This window comes from Rhagoletis zephyria, unplaced genomic scaffold, assembly GCF_001687245.7.
Source record: "Rhagoletis zephyria isolate East Lansing unplaced genomic scaffold, Rhagoletis_zephyria_1.1 Rzeph_scaffold_00655, whole genome shotgun sequence".
Classification (NCBI taxonomy): domain Eukaryota; kingdom Metazoa; phylum Arthropoda; class Insecta; order Diptera; family Tephritidae; genus Rhagoletis; species Rhagoletis zephyria.
The window spans coordinates 84,295-105,378 of NW_016157739.1; the positions used below are offsets into that span (position 1 = coordinate 84,295).

The following is a 21,084-nucleotide window of genomic DNA, read 5'->3' on the forward strand; positions in this document are numbered from 1 at the left end:
CAAAAAAATTATAAAGCATTGTATAAATAATAATGAATGCGCTGTAACACAGGCTTGGCCTGCACTAGATTACATATATATAAAACAATAAAAATAGTAACAAAATTAATTAAATTTTCGTTGCTGACTCAAATACGCGCACTTGTGTATGAATTTGACGATTTCGAATATTAGGCTTAAGGGCTAAGTGATTTTTAGTTATGCTTATTGAAATATACATATATATTTCATTTAATTTCACACTCTGTGGGAGGCACCACTTAAAGGCACATAGTGCAGTTGCAGTATACCAACAAAATAAAATTGAATAGCTTAGAAAAGCGCAAACATTTTCGAAATAATAATACAGCATTTGAATACAGGAAAAATAATGTAAAGCAAAAATAAAACCTATAGAAAATACTTTACGTTCTCAAGCGCGTTAAGGCAGCTCAATTGAAAGAGTAGCAATAAAATATGAGGGCGATGGTAAAATCAATTTTTTTCCAACAAACTAAAGCTAGAAAATATTACATACATACATAGCTAATAGTTAACAGGAAATGTTAAAGCAGTTCATAGTAAACTCATAATATAGTTTATAGTAGTTAAATGAATAGTAAAAGCAGCTAAAAGCAAATCATACTATGCAAAATACTTCTTAGTGGATTAGTTAATACACAAGTAAATACAGCTTAAAACCTAAAATTAAAAACAGCGTAAAGTAACTGCATTAAAAATGTAAGGTAATGACCAAACATTGCGAAAAAATTTACAGAATACAAGAAAAAAAGAATACTAAGCAGCGATTAGGGCTTAAATTTAGCATAAGAATCCAGAGTTTACTGACATGCAAGACATTAATCTGTAGTTCAAGCAAAATAAAACAGTTTTGCTAAAGACTGCCGCATACGTAAAAGCTAAATTAAAATAAAAATAAAAAAACATACGTACATAGATGCCATAAACTCCAAAGGGTAGTCGTTTTTTTTTAACCTCCCAATGGCATTGCAAACAAAATTAAATCTTACAAATATTAGAAATCAATTTTGTGCGTCTCACGCTTAAACCTGAATCCAATACAGTTATACACCGTTAGCACGTCAACCACTAACCGGCACCCACAATAGCTTATCCTGCTCCTTGTCCACAGAGTCCTTGATTTGTGTACACATATGCTTAATGCTAACGCCGGGTATTACAGCTGTAAAATGCAGAGCAAATATTAGATATACATATATACACACTTGTTATCTGCTACATATGTATGTATACACCCCCGATTCTATTGAATAGGCACGTCTTTTTTTCATGGCATTTTTTAACATCATTGCCCCGTTTTTTATCGCATTTTTTAACACCAAAAACAATGAAGTTGATATAGATAAGTTGGTCAGATCGGTTGTATAGCTGATATATGATATAGTGCCTTGAATCGAACCAAAAATTTAGTAGGCCAACTCAGAACTCAATAATACATACTCAAACGGAGTTTCTTCATTCTTAGACTTTATGCCAAATCGATTTTTGGTCCGCAGTGCACCTTACCGGTTTAGGATAATTAAAAAATAATAAGATTTTTTTTTTTGTAGTTTGATTAAAAAAAAAACTCGGATGAAACCTATCATTCTTCAAACTGAAACAAAAAATAAGATTTTCAGTTACCAAAAAGTAAAAGTATGAGACCGGTTATTTAAGACAAATAATATGCATATTCAAGTAAAGGGGAGTGTATTTACTTATCACCTATTTAATTGCCGCCTACCTGATATGTATTGCTTATAGTCCGCTTCGAGTTTTAGCGCGCGTTCATACATCTCTTTAGCCGCCTTTGCCGATATCTTATCAATACCAAAATCGCGTATTTCACGTATTTGCTTAGCCGATTTGAAACGTAAAAGCAAGACAATTGGATAGATTTGCAAGCGCTGCAGGCGTTCAACGGCCGAAATGGAGATATCTAAGATGCAGTGACGACGATCCTAAAAAAGCGTTTAGAATACAAGCAATAAAAAAAAAAATTAGCATCCCCTCCTCACTTGCTGCTTCTTTCTTCCTACTCACATTTTTGCATGCATTATTAATGTTCTCTACCGTGGTGCACTCAAATTTATTGCCACGCCGACGATAGTCTACGAAAATATTCTCCTGCAGTCCTTCTTCCATGGCATCCTGTGAGCAATCCATAGATGTGACTTCACACATTTTGAATAAATTCGAAAAATCAATAGTCAAACGTTCCATAACACGCTCTGATAGTGGACCAATTATGAGCACCGGACGTCGCACTGGCGCTGCGTAGTCAAAGTAAAATTCAAAGTTAAGATTAAATTTATTTTTCTTTTTTTTTTTTGCTTTTGAAACACTTCAAAAGTGTCTAACACATTGCTCACTCACAATCTAGTCGTTCGACACGCTGATAACTTAATATGCCGCCATCATCGTTTAATATCCCCGAATCAGGAAAGAAGCTTAGCTGTGTGTTGCTGAAACTGGCAATTTCGGTGGAGTCACGCGATGAGCTGCGCTGATGTTTCTTGCGACGAAAAAACGAGCGACGCGCCGATGTGCTGCCACGGCGCGCAGTGCCGCCTTCACATTCGACCACTTCGCCCGCGCGTAACTCTTCTTCAACTCTAATGTGACAATAAAAAAAATAAAAAACCGTATTTGTATTAAAATCTCATGGGTAGCAATCCACTTACTTCATTTGACTTGGTATAATACCGCACTCCTTGCGATGTCCTTTCGCATCCAGCTTCCAGGCGCGCCATAAACCAAATGTGCCATTAAAAACCGTATTGTCCACATACAGCACCTCATCCTTCACAAAACGCAAGTCACCATCGTTCAGCTCACCAGTGCGATCGAAACCAACGCGTATATAAAAAGAGTCACCCGACTTGTCTTTGATTTGCTTCAATTCTGTAAACAAAAAGGGAAACGATTTTACAAAAAAAAAACTCCCTTCAAACCACCAACAAACTTGACGAACTTTTCAATTTATTCTGCACCAACAAGGTGACAGTGTCCGTCAACTTGGATATCTCATTGGCCGCTTGTTCGGCAGTGACACAACGCAAGTCAACACCATTATATTCCAATATCTGATCACCTTTACGTATGCCTGCGATGTCGGATGGTGAGCCCGGATGCACATCATGCACAAAGATACCCACTTTGTTGCCACCAAATAATTTAATGCCCAAATTCTTCGACTTATCCATGCGCAAGGTAACATAGCGCGCTTCCTCTTCATAAACAGTTGATGTCGTCGAGGCTGTGGTTGTTGTAGCGGCTGACGATGGCAAATCTTGACTACTACTTATATCCGATTGATTCTCTAAACTGTCGGCAAAACTTTGATCCTTAATCGATTGTGTGGAAATGAGTGAACTTGATTGTGGCATTAGGCTGGTCTGCTGTGCCAGCGGATTGTTAGTGGGTGCTGAGATAGGTAGTGGTGGTAGTGATGACATCATGGTTCGTACGGGTGGACGTGGTGAGTTGCGAGGTGTTGGCGAGCCAGAGTGATTAACTGGAGATTCAGTCTCGAGATTATTGGTGCCATCGTATTCGCCGGAATGAAATTCTGTAAGTGCAATGAGTTTTATAAGAAGTGAATCAAATTGTGGGGTATCCAAAAAAATACTAAACAAAAATTTATGTATTTACACCAATGTTGATAAATTTTTCTTATTAAAAAAGATCGTCAATCTAAACTATAATCATGTGGTAACCTGTTCGGTCGCACGTTTGTAGGCAACTTACCGATATTTTTCGTTACATTTGACTTTTTCCATATAAATAAATATCGATATGCACAACGAACTTTTTTCAATGTAAATTACATAGTTTTTGGATATATTGTCGATATTTTTTTCGATGTTATTCTTTAAATGTATGACATAACTACTATCGATATACCCATCGGTAATTTTTCTTTGGTTATCGACTTTTTTTCGATAATTCTCTCGTACTCGCCAGAATGATATTCTGTACGTGAAACAGAAATTTATGTATTTGCATAAAAGTTAAAAAATTTTGTCAATGTTTTAAAAAAAAATGAACGAAATTAAACTTTATTTACGTAATAACCAGTATTTATCGATATTTTTAATTCTCTGGATTAATGCATTATAATACACAACAACATTTTGTTATCGATAGATATTTTAACGATGTTATTCTCTCAATGTATGGTAGAAATATCGATATACCCATCGAATATGTATTTATTTGTTGAACTAATCATCGGCTGGGTATTTGTATCTTTAACTACTAAAGTGTTTATCTATCTAAATGTTATCAACATTGTTATCGATATAATTATGGGTATTTCCATCGATATGGTTATAAAAATACTCATCGATATCCTTATTAAAATAATTATCAAACACTTTGTTTATCGATATCAAGAAAAAAAAAATTATTTTTACTCACTTTCCGGATTATATTGCACCAGCATTGTTATCGAGTTGCCGCACTGTCGCAACACATTTGCCGCTATGTCGTTTGTAGCCGAACGCATATTTAAGCCGCAGACTTCTAAGAGTTGATCGCCCACCTGAAGACCTGCACGCGTGGCTATGCTCTTGTCGGCTACAGTCGATACAAAGATGCCGCCACCATTGTTATTGCATTGAATGGTAATGCCGAGCGATTTATCGCTCTTCTCGATCGTGACTCTTCTAAGGTCTCCAGGGCATAAAAAATCCGACGGCGTATTCGAGTTACGCTTACTGCCGCCATGACTCAGCACCTCAACATGCACTTGTGGCATGGGTGAACCGCGTCCACTGCCACCACCATTGGCTGCTATCGCAGCAATAGCTGAATGATGCATTAGCATTGTCGGCGGTGCGCCAGCCATACTTGATGGAACATTGGGCATACCACCGACGCCACCACCGCCGCCATAATGATGATCTATGGAGCCGGAACTATTCTTGACGCCAGCGCTATTCTTGCTCGCCACACTCGGATTGGATGGTATACGCAAACGTTGATGATCCTTCTTGCGTGGAAATGTGCCGCCTTCATAAATGATACCGCTGACACCGCCGCCGCCAGGTATTCCAGTGTGTGGATGATAATGACCGGTAGAAAGCGGGTAATCATGCACATATTGCGAATGCATTGGCAATCCGGGCGTAACAAAGTCCATATCGAACTTATCCACCGAACTGGTAGGTATACCAATCGCGCTACTTGCAGCCGTGTCTACTACACCGTGTTGCGATTGTTGTTGCAGCGCAGAGGCATGCGGCGGGTGCGCGTGGGCGTGCGGATGCGCATGTAGTGGTGGTGAGGAGGGCAATGTAAGCGGACTAGAGTGGCGGATTTGACGCATGGCATGCGAATGCGGGTGGCTGGAATTCTGCGTGAATGTAGGGAAGAGCTGCGAGTGTCGATTGTGTGGCGGCGCGGCCATGTTGCTCGTATGGAAAAGTCCACTGCTGACGCCACCGCCGCCACCACCTGTACCTATGCCGCCAACGCTGCCGCTCATTATGCCCGAGGCAATGCTCTCACTATCACTAGGATACTTGGCGACATTCTTGCCAGCAGCCGATGTGACAGCCTGTGGCATTGGCATGCCACGCTTCGGATAGTGGTTTATGACCGCGCACTCGCTGATGGGCGGACTCTTCGCTGACAATATGGAATCGATAGAGTTTTGCGACTTAATCGAGATCATATCCAATGAATTCTGTTGCGTTGTCGAAGAGCTGCGTGCGAAATTTGGCGGGTGGAGATTCAAGGGCGCAAAGAGTGCTGGATGCGGTTGTGATTTACTTGAGCTGACGCTGTGCGGCATGCCGCCCATGCTGCCATTACCGCTGTTCAACATGTCGAAGATGTGCGGCTTACGCGGCAAAAACTCAGCGCCATTGCCGCCATGTATTACCTGTTGCTGAGCCTGCTGGCCGCTAGTCTTGTAGAACTCAGTGGGCGTTATATTCAACGAATAGCGATTTTGATAGTTGTGCACGCGCTGATTGCCATACTTGTCCGGCACCGGCGGCATTTTGACGCGCATATTCGCACCCATGATGGGCGCAGGCCGCTGCAGTGGCTTGGTCGGTTCGCCCAACAGGCCCACATTGTCTATTTGTGGATCCACATAAACTGAGTGGCGCATATAATTGGCATAAACATTATTGCTATTACCGCTGCCGCCGTTTACGCCTGGCATGCCCGACGCGCCGGGTGTGGGGCTAAAGAGCGCTGATGCGGGTATTGGATTCGAATTGCGATGCGGATTAGTTTTGATGGCGTTGCCTGCGCCAGTAATACCGTTACGCATATGCGCCTGTGGTTTAGCCTGCGGCGGCAATGGCGGCGGCTGCTCGTCGGAAGTCTCGCGCTCATCATCCTTGTCCACATTGATCGGACCAGCAGTGAAGAGCGCCAGTGGTGGACGCTTCTTCTCGCGCTGCTGCACTATGGTGCCTGTGGGGTTTTCGTGCGTGGCGTTGAGAATGTTGGCGCGCGGCCAAGTTCCCATACTCTTGGCAGCCGCCTCCTTCTCCTTCTTACTGCGCTTGCCGCGACGCGGCTTCTCTGATGAATTCTCACTCAGCACCGAATCCAATTCGGCCAGCGCATCATGCTCCTGTGTGAAGTGATCCACATCGGAACCGGGTTTAGAGATATGTATTTTCTTGAAAATGCTCAACATTTCAGAGAACTTTGAGGGATGCTTGGCGCTCGTCATGCGGTGCATGGAGTCGATGGAGTCCGTTTGCGCGGACGAAGTGGTCATGCGTCGTTGCCCATCGCCATATCCAATGTCTTGAACATTCTTCAATGCAAAAATGGTGATGGCGTCGTTGCGTTCATCGTTCAATAAACTCATGACATCATCCACTGAGTGCACGCCCTCCATAGATTTATTGTTGATGCTCAACACTCGGTCGCCCACGTCCAGTTCCGGCTCGTAGGCGGCCAACGAGTTTGGTTCGATCTTGGAAATGAAGACACCCGTGTCTAGACTAAGGCCGTGATTCATATTATTCTGCATATTCAGATGAACTGTGTAGAAGTGCCGCTTGCTGTGGCGCGTGCGCGACACTAATAGCTTGCAGCGTGGCGCGCTGCTGCGTATTTCGTCCAGCACCATGCGCTTGGTCATCGTTTGACAATCGAGATTGTTAACCTTGCAAATCACATCGTTCATTTTTAGCTTTCCAAAAGCAGGCGAACTATTGGTAACGCCGCATACTAGCTGTCGATTGTTGCTGTCGTCCAATATTATGCCAATATCGCTATCGGAATGATAGTTCAGTTCGATGTCCAGCAGATCCTCAGCCTCGTATGTGCTCATGCGAAAACTGCGACGCGATGCGCTATCCAGATTCTGATTTTCAATTTGTTCCTTCAGCACATCGATCTTCTTTTGTGCTTCATCCTTTTGTTTCTTTATTTTCTCGCTGTCACGTATAGCCGAGAGTAGATCGGATATTGCTTTGTCACGCTCTTTGCGCAAATTGTCACAGAGCGACTTCACTGAGTCGCGCTCCTGCACGATTTTCTCGCGCTGTGAAATGGCCCAATCGCGCACACCCTTCGCCTGCTCGGCATCCTGCAGCGCACGCTCCACTTCAGAATTGGCCTTTTCAAGGCTTTTGCGTAGCTTCTCCACCTCCTTGAAATCATCTTTACTATCGGAGAACTCCTTTGACCACGAATTGGATTTGAGCAGATCACGCTTTTGCAACTCGGCATTGGCCTGATGCAGCTTATTGATCTCCGCCTGGTACAGCAAATCGTTTTTCTTGTAATTTTCAATTTCTTTCTTAGCTGCGGACAAATCATCGAACATTTTCTGATGCTCATGCAAAACATTATCCTTCTCTGAAAGCAACTGTTTTAGCTCCTCATCGATACGATTGCGCTCCACAGTTATCAGTAACACTTTCTTAGACTCCTCCGAGAGTAGCGACTTCAGCTTTTGTATCTCCTTCTCCATTATGTCGCGTTGCAAATTGAAATGCTCACGCGATTCACGATAGAAATTACGCTCCTTCTTCACATTATCCAGTTCAGCTAGTGTCGAGCCGAAACTTTTTTTATACTTTTCCCGCTCTGCAGCAATTACACTTCGCTCCTTCATCAAATCAGCATTTCTTTCCTTGCACAAATGCAGTTCCTCCAGCAGCTTTTCGCTCTCCGCACAGCTACCATCACATTTTCCACTGCCGCCCCCGCTGCCACCACCACCACCGCGTCCGGCCGACACATCGCTGTAATAGTACGCATTCGCCGTATTTGCCGCCGACTTATTACCGTTCTCGCTCTCCAGTCGTATCAGCTGTCGTTCTAGCTTTGTATTCTGCTGCTTGAGCCGCGCATTTTCTGCCACTACGTCTATATACTTGTTACGCTCGGTGCTTTCCAGCTGTGCCATAGCGCTAACATATTGCTCCTGATAGTAAGCGACCTGACCGCGCAGTTCTTCGCAGCGGCAAAGCGCATCGGCGCGTTGATGACGCAACTGATTCAGTTCCATGAAAGCTGGACTGTAAGGCGATTTCATAACGTCGTATTGGTTGCCATTTGAAACATTGGCATTGTTACCATTGCCACCACCACCGCCGCCGGCGCTACCGCCACCGACAACACCGCTGCCTCCGCCACTACTGTTGCCACTGTTTTGGCCATTGTTGTTGGCCAAATTGGCCGCATTTGTGCTGCCACTCGAGTTCAATGAAGGTCGAAGCGTGCGATCGTAGCCAACATATTCGGGACTTTCTTCTGCAAGCGAAAAAATGTTTGTATAAATGTATGAAGCTCAAAGCATAACTCAAATTCTAACTGACCTTCTTGACTACTCGTGCTCGTTAAAGAGAGATCTCCAGATGCCATCTTCGCCATCACACCATCTTTTTCCAATCGAAAGCGCCACTTTTAAAATAAACTGAAAAGATTGTGGAGAAGATGGTTATGTAAATTTTCAAATATAGTAATAAAAGTGTGTTTTAAACTTAGTCGTTTGTTCGTTTACCCTAAAAATACAATTCGCAAATTGGAGCTGACATTTTTGGAAAAATTCGATTAAATCGAGGAAGCTAATGCCGTTTCATTTTCCACCGAAAAATCGCTATATGTAATTTTCTTAGAAATGAGTGCAATCAATTGATTTTGCCAGACAAGTTAATTATTTAAATATAATTTTGAACTTCAAAGTATTCGAAAAAAATCCCGTATGCATTCCAACAGTCCGCAAAAATCTGGAAAGGTCCTGAAAGTTTTAACAGCATCGAAATTATCCAGATAAATTTCGAAAAATCTATAAAAAATAAAGGAATACCGAAGATGTCTATAAAGACAAAAGACGAAGAACCTCAAAAAATACCGAACAACAACTGTAACATCTGTAACATCCTGAAATCCAGCAAATTTCCGAAAATTCGACAAGGGTGTGGAAAACTAAGTCACGAGAGTTAGAAAAGTCCCGAGAAAATCCAGTAACCGCCGAAAGAATGACTTCTTGAAAAATCCCGAAAATAAAAATGAAGAATCGCGAAAAGTTCCGAAACATTATTAAAACGCCCGAAAAATAAAACATGCACCCTGCAAACCCCGCAAAAACTCGAAATTTCCCGAAAACACCGGAAATAATTCCTAGAAATGCCGAAAAAGTGCAAAAGTTCGAGAAACTCCCCAAAAATACTTAAAGATCACCAAAAAATAAAACACGAAGAATCCTAAAAAACTTCAGAGCAATCACAATTGATCCCGAAAAAGCGTAAACAAATCCAAAGGTTTCGAAAAATAAAACATGGTCAATCACCTAAGGTCCCGAAAAAATTACAAAAATTTCTCGAAAGATTTCGAAAATTATAGCAAGCAGAATTACGAAAAGTTTCGAAATAATCACAAAACGTCCCAAAAAATAAAGCACAAAGAATCCGAAAAATACTCCGAACTAGCACAACAAATCCCAAAAAAGTTCAAGCACATCTCCAAGAGCCTAGAAGTTACAAAACTTTTCGAAAAATCCCGAAGAGTAAGGCACGAAGAATCACGAAAATTACAACCCCAAAACGTATCGAAAAATAAAACATGAACCTTTGGAACGAATTTCCGCCATCCCTTGTCAAGCTTGGTTTGTAGACAAACCAGTTTCGGCGTTGTGCCATCTGCAGTGTCATTTTTCGTTCTGAAGATGGCACAACGCCGAAACCGGTTTGTGTGCAAACCAAACTTGGCAAGGGATGACGGAAATTCATTCCAAAATAAATGATCTTTTTCCACCCAAGTCTCGTAGTCGAAATGAAAACGATGAAGCGTTAGATGACGATAAAATATTGGGTTTGTTCGTCGAAAATCCAGCAAGAATTATCCAACACTCAAAATATCAGAGAGTAAGAAAAAATTCTCTCAAATTCTCTCTCATGTTGAGAAACTTGCAAATTTCTGCACGAACGCAAATTTGCGGGAATTTGCAAGTTTCCCTGCCAGCTGGTGTCCACAGTTGCATTTCAAACATATTAAATTTTTATGTAATTTTCAAAATTCTTTCAGATGAACAAAAACAGGATATACATGTATATTTCTTGTTGTTCTGACTTTCTTTATCATACATTTCAATTTCTTTATCGTACTAGCTGGCGGGTTTCCTAAATCGACTCTGGTTGCAATTGCATTCCGATTGCGAATACAATTTTTTTCAGCCGAGTTAAGTTCAAATCATTTGTTCATTTGGAAATAACTAAATTAATTATATCAACAAGTATTTACTTCATTTTTTCATAAAAAAATCGATCGTGTTTACAAATTTTTAAATTTAACGAACTTATTTGTTCAAATTATCGTGGACAAAAATAGAACCATGCGCCACACACATGTTTTTCGTGTTTGCGAATTCTTGCTGGCAAAATTTTTTCCAGCAAGAATTTGCAAGTTCTCTCCAAGAGAACTGTCACTTTGCTCTCGCAATTTTTGAGTGTTGGATAATTTTTTGGTCTACACGAACGCGATTTGGGCAAAAATCGTGATAATTCGTATAAATTCGTACAAATTTTTTGCTCGACGAACAAACCTATTTACAAACAAATCGTCAGTTTAACTTGCGCTACTTATCGCGCTCCAGACAGATGGAAATCATAGACGATTTTAATACAACTAATAAAAATAATTCACTTGCTTTCAAATACTTAGCTGAAGTGAGTGAGTGGTTGATAAGGAAGACGACAACGCTAATCCGTATTTTCAAGGACTAGGCTTTACTTTTTACACTTGGAAAGAAAAAAAAAAGATAAATATTTAGCGAAGTTTTTGGGCCAAATTTTTCCACTCAGAGCTTGGTCACAGCATGTCAGCACTATTAAGGCTTGTTTTCACTATGTCAAATTCAATAACATTTGTTGTCAATGTCTTTTTTGAGGCTGCCACCTATTCAAAAAGTTAAAATCGATTCATTAATAAGTTAAATAAAGTATCACAACAATGTGTGCGTCAAACATAATGGGTTCGAAAACGATTTATTTCGCAAATATCCTGTAATAGGGTTGCCACCTATTCACAAAGTTAAAATCAATTTAATTGACAAGTTAAAGAGAGGTTTAAGTAAGCGTTATTTAAAAAATATTTTTAAAGGGGCCGTCCAACCGGTTTAGAAAAAAATTTATTGTACAAGTTAAATAAAATAATTGAATATGGCTATCAAATGAAAATATGCATATTTCGAAAATATTTTTACGAGTGTTGCCACCAGCCTTGGAATTTAAAATCAATTTAAATAACAAGTTAAATGAAATTTCACTAATATTACAAATGTGAAAATTTTTGAGTGAGTGTGTCAACATGTTTGTTGCTCTTTATTTGGATAAAAAGATAGCTTATGAACTGGATTAACATGCGACATATTTTTTTTTAAGTTCTATCACTTGCTTAAAAAGTTAAATTTCATTTAAAATTATGAGTTTAACAAAATTTTTCAATATGGATGCTAAACGAACGAGATTAAAAAAAAAATATTTTACGAAGACATTTTTATTAGGACTGGCACCCATCTAGAAGACAATTCAAATTTTTTCATAAGTTAAATAAAGTGTTGCCATATGGATGCCAATAAAGAGAGGTATAAGAAGGCTTTGTTCCGAACAAATTTTTTATGGAGTGTTGCCATCTGTTTAAAAATAAAGTTAAATTTAATCAATAAGTTGAATGAATCATTAAAAAATACTTAATGTCAAGTTAAATAAAAGATGTTTAAGAAGGCTTTATTGCGAGAATACTTTTAAAATGGGCTTCCACCGGTTTCAAATCTAAGTAAATTTAATCAGTTACTATAATGAAACATTACAATATGGATGTCAAACAAAACATGAGGAAAAGCTTTACTTCGAAAATATGTTTAAAAATAAAGTTAAATTTAATCATTAATTTGAATTAAACATTTCAAATTAATACCAAGTCAAAAGAAGATGTTTAAAAAGGCTTTATTTCGAGAATACTTTTAAAGTGGCTTGCCACCTGTTTCAAATTCTAATAAAATGTAATCAGTTACTTTAATGAAATATTACAATATGGATGTTAATCGAAACATGTTTAAAAAAAGCTTTATTTCGAAAATATTTTTAAGGAGATGTTTAAGAAAGCTTTTAACGATAACAGTTTTGAAGCGTGTTGGTACATGCTTTTATTCAGCCACATCAAAAAAAAATTGCCACCTTTAAAAATAATTTTAAAAATATATAATGACCAGCTACGAAATCAAGTAGTAGTAGACCATCTTCTGTAGACTCGACACAATAAAGCAACGCTTAAATAAAATTTATTAGTGAAAACCAGCTTTTAGAAAAAAAAACTCTCGATGTTCGACGAACTCCTAACCACTCGACTGCAATGAAACTCACTCAATTAGCAAAGCAAATAATTTAAGAAGTACATACATGCCATTAGTTTACATACATAAATCGACCAGCTATCAATCTATGCGCAGTACACAAATTAATAACCTTTTTAAATAAGATAACTAAGCATACAAATCGTCTATGTTCTTTGGACTACGCACTGAAGTAAATAAAAGAATGAAACTACAAAAACGAGATATGATAACTTATCTATGCTGTTAGTGCACGGCAAGATAGCCAACAAAGTAACAAGTAGATAGCGTTAGCACTCAAAACAAACAAGTGCCGTACTGAGTATTCAAAGAAGAAAGAAAATAAATAAAATTTATATTAACTATTGACTTTTTGTGAACGAAATACGCAAGAAAGTAGATGTTATACATACAATATAAGTACGTAAGTAGTTAGGAGTAAAAGGCACACAGTGCGATCTAGTGACCGATTAATTCCGCGCAGATTCCTCTTGCCAAAAAATGTCTCCATCTTCAACTAATCTGCCCTGGTTTGGTAGCTGTAAGAACTATAATTTCCCTTGCTTGAAAAATGAGTTGAAGTTAAACCCTCATCAACTTACAATATACCCGACCATAATTACGCCAAAAGCTATGTGGCTCCCCCGTTGAAGCTAAAGTTCTTTATCTGCAATAGGTGGTGATTGAATGGTTCAACTATAACGGCATTTAGAAGGTGGCATTACGTTCGGTTTGGTTGGGTTACGCTGGCTGAACATAATTGGTCTCACATAGACGAGTATTTATTTATTTCATTTATTTATTTTTCAGCCTTCTAGTCATTGATTACAAGGTCTGATCGAGCGTATTGTGTGAAATACTGAAGGCCACCGTCAACGAACTGATTGCACCTTATCAGTGTGGCGTTAGACCATAGACCAGGTATTCACATATCGCCAAATCTTGGAGAAGACCCGCGAGAACCACACACCATCTATCTGTCGACTTTTAGGCCGCTTTCGACAGCACTAAAAGGAGATAACTATACGCCGCCATGTCCGAATTTGGTTACCCCGTGAAACTAATATTGGCGTGTAGAATTACGTTGAGCAATACCACCAGCTCCGTCAGAATTGTGAAATTCCTATTCGTTCCGTTTGCTACCAAACGGGATTGCAGACGAGCGACTCCCTTTCATGTGATATCTTTAGTCTGATGTTTGAGAAGATAATAAGAATCGCAGAACTCAACCGCTTAGGAACAATTTTCTTCAGAAGCGTGCCACTGCTGGCGTATGCCGATGATATCGCATCATTGGTAACAAAAACTGCGAATTCTGTTCAGCCTTTTCTAAGTTGAATAAGAAAGAAAAGCGAATGGGTCATTAAACAAATACACCGACGCTCCAGCTCTGATAGTATTCAACTCGGAACCCGCTGGTAGCAGCAGAGGAAGAGGGAGGCCTCCATTGTAATGGAAAGACCAGGTGGAGAAGAACTAGGCTTCGCTTGGCATTACAAATTGGCGTCAGTTGGTACAGCAGCGGCTTTGTTGAAATCGGCCAAAATCGCTTAGGCGGTTACAGCGCCAAATAAGAGAGGGAATAATTTATTTGATTCAAATGGAATACAAATCCACTATAAAAGTAACGAAGATACAACGAACTCTTCCAAATAAAAGAGACGGATCATATTCTAAAAATGCATCTAACTCATAGAGGGTCCCGAACAAAGGTGACAAAGGCGTGGTTGGATTTCAGGAGAAAGGATGTTAGGCTGGTAGGCCTATAAGGGGATAAAGGTTCCCGGTGATGGAATGTCTATACATTTTTGTTGTTGTTGTTGTCGAAAAATACTTGGAAATGCAGTTATAAATCTGGGTTGTTCTGGCTATGTATACCCGACTGCCGTGAAAACGGTCTGTACAACGTCGGGTCTAGTGGTATTTGATAGTCAAGGATTTCTACCATAGATACATGATAATTTAAGTTAATTAGGTTTTGGTGGTATCTAACCAGGACTTCATCCAGAATGAAAATGGAATCGGATACAGTGGACGTCGTTCATACGTCCTTCGACATTTACCAAAGCTCTGGAATTAATATTAAGCTTTCCAATGTTTTATCTATTCGCAAATTCCAGACTAGTTGCAGTGCTATTAGGTTAAATGCGGTTCAGCAGAGGAAAGACCTCGGATTCGGACACGCGAAGGTGCTGGAAACTCTTCCGAGTAATTTACGGAACTTATGGCATTTTCTTTTCTACCGAAAAATGTTTCCTTCTCATTGTCCTCCGCGCACAAATACTAAGAAGAGGGCAGTGAGAATGCAACATTTTTTGTAGAATAGAAAACGCTATTCGACTATACTATTCCTCCACTCTGTCTAGAATCCTAGAGAAAAACTAATTGTAAGGTGCCACAGAGCTAGACTCATGGTCGACGGCTATCTACACTGTTGTTTCTTGAGTAAACAGCAACGTAAAGCGTGAAGTTTATTTATAATATAAAGAATGGAGCCCTTCCGAAATACTTGAGTGATAACTTTAGGTACAGCAGTGACACTCACACCTATGTAACCAGAGTCAGGGATAACTTTAAACTTCCATTTTGTCAGACAGAAAATCAAAAGAGAGATTTGTACTATAAAGGTTTCAAAATGTTTAACGAACTGCCCGTAGATATGAGAAGCTGCAATAGCTTACAAAAATTCAAAAGTTTATTATATGAGCATTGCAAAAAACACATATAAGATTGCCATTGGGCCTCCTCATTCTAACAAAATACAAGCATATGAGAGTCGTTACGAGCATGGATCGGAAACTCGGCATTTCCGGCCATGGTAAACGCCTTTATTGACGCAGAGCAGAAACTAGGCCTTTCCGCCTGCTGGACATAATGATAGACTGGAGACTAGGCCTCGCCAGCTACCCAACCGGAGGCTATAATGTACGTATAATTAATTAATTAATTGTACAATAAATTAATGTGTACAAAAGTATAAAGTATGTATTTGAAAATAAGTAAAAATTGGTCAAGAAAACATGAAAAATGTTAATGTATAGTATTAGTAGAAGAGCAATCACTTAAATAAGTTAATAATGTAATTGACAAGGTTTTCTATAGGTCTTAAAGACTGTCAATAAATAAATAAATAAACAAATAAATAAAATAAATTGAAAATTTGCTTCCTCGAAAAGGTGGTGCGCAGAACCCACCTGTCGGGACTAAAAGGCACATCTTTTGTTTTCCATTTCGGAGAAATGTTATTTTAAACCATAGTTTGCACGGTGCCAGCGATAGCAAGGGATCAGAAATTTATAAACGGATCAGAAAAAATTTTGAAGTTTTTATCCTCCCCTGTAAAATTTCTAAAAATAGACTTAGCAACTTTTCACTCGTAAGTTAGCGATATGTTCTACAAGTTAAAAATAAAAATATTATGAAACGGGTGTTAAGCGTTGGTGAGTCAATGTGTATATGAATGTAACAGACGAGGTTGTTACGAGTTTAACCACCATACATGTAGGCCACGCAAAATAATAGTAGACTAAAATTAATTATTAAACTATGCTAGGCGATAGGAATTCGCATGGAAGGTAACTGATTTTTAATACGCATGTAGATATGTATGTATATATCTCTTCTTGTGTATGCCTGCAATTGTATATTTGTTCATTGTTAATTTTTTACTGACAACAATTGAAGGCAAATGTAATTTCTATGCCCTTCGTTGCAGTCCAATCACCTATTACGAGGTATAGGCAAGTTGGATTTTTTAATCGGTTAGGAGTCTGGTAGCGGTATTTCCTCCTTGAAAGTCCTCTTGCGTCCCTTTAGAAGGTCGATCGAAGAAGAACGAAGCCTGTGGATGGGACCGCAATGTTGTTGTTTTGTATTAGCAGGAAGCGTAAAATGGGTTCTATCAGTGGTTTTTGAGTTCGAGATCCAACTCGGAAAGCTCGAGACCTTAGAACCATGCTACGACAATAGTAACTCAGGTGCCAAGGCCGTCGAATTAAATGGAATTGGTTTATGATTGAGAAATAGCTGTTGAGTAGATTGCATTAAACCGATCTCATTTGATCAGTTGCGCGGGAGTGCTCTGGTGCATCGCTCATACGAGTAACGCGGGTTTCCATGACGCCTTGGAGGACCCCGCAAATGGACCGACGACGTTTGACTCAACCTGAAAGGAGCGAGTCAGGGGAGTCCTGAAACAGAGAGAGGTCAACCGCGACGAGCACCGTCCTGTGACAGGGGCGACTTTGGTTCTGATCCTACTTATATGTATGTATTTGCAGTGATGGCGTTGAATGCCGTCGGCGTTAAACGTCGCGAAGGCACATTATTATTCAGGCTGAGAAACAGATGCGCTTCCATAATCATTGCCACATGGGACAGGAGGATAATATTGTGCTCGGCCTAGCTTCAAAGGTGCGAGATGGAATGGAGTTTAGTATGCGATGAATCATAATCAATCAAAAAGTTAAATTTGGATTTTTCCTTAGTTGCGGCCTTTGGAATTTCAGATGACGATATATGTATGTACATACATATGTATGTAATTTATTTTATAAAATTATTTGCAACAATATTCTCTACTTAAGACACTGTCACCCTATTCAAAAACTTGTGTCCAATGGCATTGTTAAGGTCGTTTGTTTAAAAATTAAAAACAAAAAACAAAAAATACATATTAAACGAATATACTAATTTGCATCTGACGCTGCTGCTTTTTAATTTGATTTTTTTATGAGTGGACAAGGTCGTATGCATATTTGACGACGAAACATCTACTAAAATAAAATAAAATACATATATTTTGCACCAGAGTTTTTTGCAACTAAATTATATGAGCAATTAGAAATTCTTAATTTATTTTCAGTGAAACATTTCAATGCGGCATTAAGTTTTATTGTTTGCGATTTTTTACTATTTTTAAGGTAAAAACACAATCACAAGCATGCCTACAATATTATGTATCAGAAATGAGTACGTTCGCAAAAAAAAACCTGCAAAACACGCGCATTGGCAAATGGAAAAAAATATATAAATAATATTTTTTTCTTTCAAGTCTTCATACATACAATGCGAGCAACAACAACACCAACAAAGGCTTTGATTCTTTTTTTTATAACTGCTAGGTTGCTGCTGCATATTGTTGCTGTTTTTGGGGCAAATGAACTGCGGTAAAGCTCAATAAAAAATGCAAAAACACAAAGCACTACACATACTCGTGCATGGAAAGCGGCTTAAATCCGGGTAACTGGTTACACACGGTTACAACAACAAAAGACAACAAAAAATCTCGAAGCCGAAGTCAAAATGGAAGTTTAAAGATGATGACTGTGATGGCGACGGTGACTGCGGCAACAAAAACGAGCACGACCGGTGATTGTGAACTTTTCGCACGCCCCGACTTTTAATGCGATCACAAATTAGCTAAAATTCGTACAATCGGGTAGCACACGCAATAAACCATAAAATGCTCAAAAGTATAAACTAGAACTACAAAGTACATATACAAATGTTTTTTAGAGCAATAAGCAAAAGCGCCGCACTAAGGATTTACAAATGTGTTCGTTTCACAATTAAAATACAAAGTAATAACCACCAGCCAACCTCAGACTGGTAAATAACCAACAGTCGGCCGGCCAACAAGCTATCTAACCAACTACTTAGCTGCGCGTCAGCAAGCCTAACCAACCAATAACCCAGCCGGAGAAAAAGCCACAAAACAGCAGGCGCAAGCAACGAACTTAAAAAAAATGGAACAACTACAATATATACATATGTACTTGTTGTACTCTGCCGAATGGACGGTAATGCAAAGAAGCACAACTGTTGCGCACACCACACACAATGGTTGAATGATTTGAATGGAGCAACTCTCGTGTAATTAGCAAAAACAAAAATTGTAGGTATAATACATACAGACATATGCTACTTAATTACTAAGTATCTAGTATATGGTTGGTCGTATTGTTTTATTTGGGAGAGGGTGATGGGTGTTAAGATGACGCAGCTTTGCCTGCATCTGGCATAACCCAACTGGAGTTGGTGAGTTGGAATATTTAAAAAATAAGTACATACAGTGTTGTGCACACTTATTTATCTAAATATTTTATATGGTGATCTGTCCCCGAAATAAGAACAATATACGACACCACTGTGATGACCGCACATAAGTAGGAAATATTTCACGATCTTCATAACCTCATTAAAGGCGCCGAAAAAAAATTGTCAGTGTTGTAGATAGATTGAAATAGAGCTATGCACTGCGACCAAGACTCTATTGTGCCCTAAACCGTTTGCAGTACCACATCAAATCCTATAGAACCCAAAAACTTGAGATTTCCAGGGGCTAGCGATTGTATAAGTTCTTAACTTGGGCAGAGTTGGCCTAAGTACCTCTCCCGTCTTCTCGCAACCGCCTAGCACTTGCGAAGCAGGTGCAAAGGAGTCCCCTCAGTCATCTCCCAGCAACGACAAAGGTCGTTCGACCAGATCCCTAGCGCAGGTGACCTCTTAGGGCCGTTTGCACCATGTCTAGTTAACGCTAACTGGGGGTACATCCTTCAGTTAAGCACACCAACTGCCCTATCGATCTCAAGTTACAGGCTGGGTGTCGATAACGTCTATAACGATGTTTAACTGAAAGTTAAAATTAACCAGAGATGGTGCAAACGGCCCTAAGGAAATAAAATTTATCAGTTACAAGAGTACACAGAATGCGAAAAGAGTTTACCGGTTACCAATTTTTTATAACCAGCGCAGAATAGACCTGTTAGTCAGTTACAAGAGTACACAGAATGCGAAGAGAGTTTACCGGTTACCAATTTTTTTTTTATAACCAGCGCAGAATAGACCTGTTAGTCCGTTCCCACGACAGTCGGGTCTACGTAACCGGAACGACCCAGATTTATATCTGGCCAAGGACTGTCACTCCAGCAACACTCCCCAAAAAGTCTTTGGGGAATTTGTATGCTGCTACAACAACAACAACAGACCTCGTAGTCTGCAGTGACCCGTCAGAAAACCTGTTATTATCATTTCCCTATCTGTGGCGAGGTTTATAATTGGCCTGTACCGGCTGGTTGCCGGATTTGTTATATCAGTGTAAAAATTTACCCAGTGTTTTTTGAAATGCCGCTAAGGGTGTAGTCCTTGGCCGCATGCACATACACATTTATGTACTTACGTATTTAGATGAATTTTGGTCGGTTGACTAAGGTTTATGAATGAGCATACCCGGATATATTTTGTAAAGCATGACTGATATGTCTCCATCTGCGATTTCACATTTCCAATATTTACGAGCACAGTATACTCATATCTTATATTACTTCTGATTTACTGCTTTTCTTTTCCACAGCACTGTATGCACTGTGCTTTCATTTTAATGAATGCAGTTTGAAAGCATTCGAAGAGGAGCAGCAGAGAAGACTAGAAAGGGGATCGCTTTTGTGCATACTTTGAGTTATGTTGAATAATTTAAACGTTCAATGCCTCCTTTTTAATTAAGTTTTTATTAATATTAATCACGCAGATCGAAAAGAGGGAAAAGCTATTACATATACGGAAAATGAAAAAAAAAGTTTATTCTCTATATTTTTATTTATGTACAATCGGAATTCGGGGCAATTACAACGTCAAATTGTACGTCATCCTAAACTTCCCTACAAATTTACATGAATCACCTGCACTTTGTCATTAACAGAAGGAATCCTCATTGTCGTCACCACCTACCTTGATTTTTGTTTTTGTAGTCGTCCTTGCAATGCAAAGTTTCTCTTTGCAAAGAAAACTCCACCTTTCACTTCGTGCTCTTTCCAAACTGGTAGACTACTCTGCGGTGTACGAGATGATTAGCGCTGTCTGCTTCTATTAATTTTTTTGTTGTTTCTCCTGTTGTTGCTGCTACTGTCGTTGTTATTGTAATCTTCTTTCTGCGCTTCTCCACTTTTATTTTATTTTTCTCAACTTTTTCACTATTGGATTAACGCCCATTTTTCGCACGGATTTTTAGCATTCAATAACACTTATTCACACTATATTTTATACAATTTGTATTATTTATAAATGTAGCTATGTTTTGCACTATTTTTTATGCGCGAATTTTACATATTTTCCAATAAAAAGGCACTTGAAAATTTTTTTCAGCAGAGAAGGTGAAATTTTTTATCGCAATGTACGAAAGTAGGGAAGTAATAAAAGAAAAAGACCTATATGAATGATGACAGAATCCCAGTATTCACCTTTTGACAATTGATCGAAAAATACTGGCA

The 21,084-nt window shown here is 39.1% G+C and overlaps 1 protein-coding gene across 3 annotated transcripts; it reads right to left on the reverse strand.

Annotated features, from left to right (window-relative positions):
• Positions 1 to 230: 230 nt before the first annotated feature.
• Dlg5 (MAGUK family member discs large 5) lies at positions 231 to 20,925 on the reverse strand. Of its 3 annotated transcripts, XR_001847203.1 has the most exons (10): positions 20,546 to 20,925; positions 8,805 to 8,902; positions 4,423 to 8,739; positions 2,975 to 3,571; positions 2,685 to 2,904; positions 2,377 to 2,615; positions 2,044 to 2,273; positions 1,745 to 1,961; positions 830 to 1,183; positions 231 to 777 (listed from the first exon to the last, which is right to left on the reverse strand). XR_001847203.1 is itself a non-coding variant. In XM_017613389.1 (9 exons), the coding sequence occupies exons 2-9, from the start codon at positions 8,857 to 8,859 to the stop codon at positions 1,083 to 1,085; spliced, it is 5,976 nt and encodes a 1,991-aa protein (XP_017468878.1). In that variant the 5' UTR covers positions 8,860 to 8,902; positions 20,546 to 20,925; the 3' UTR covers positions 231 to 1,082. The 3 variants fall into 3 exon arrangements, 2 of the variants coding, with proteins under 2 accessions (XP_017468878.1, XP_017468879.1); XM_017613389.1 differs by having other exon boundaries at positions 231 to 1,183; XM_017613390.1 differs by lacking the exon at positions 20,546 to 20,925 and adding an exon at positions 18,031 to 18,941 and having other exon boundaries at positions 231 to 1,183.
• Positions 20,926 to 21,084: the final 159 nt, after the last annotated feature.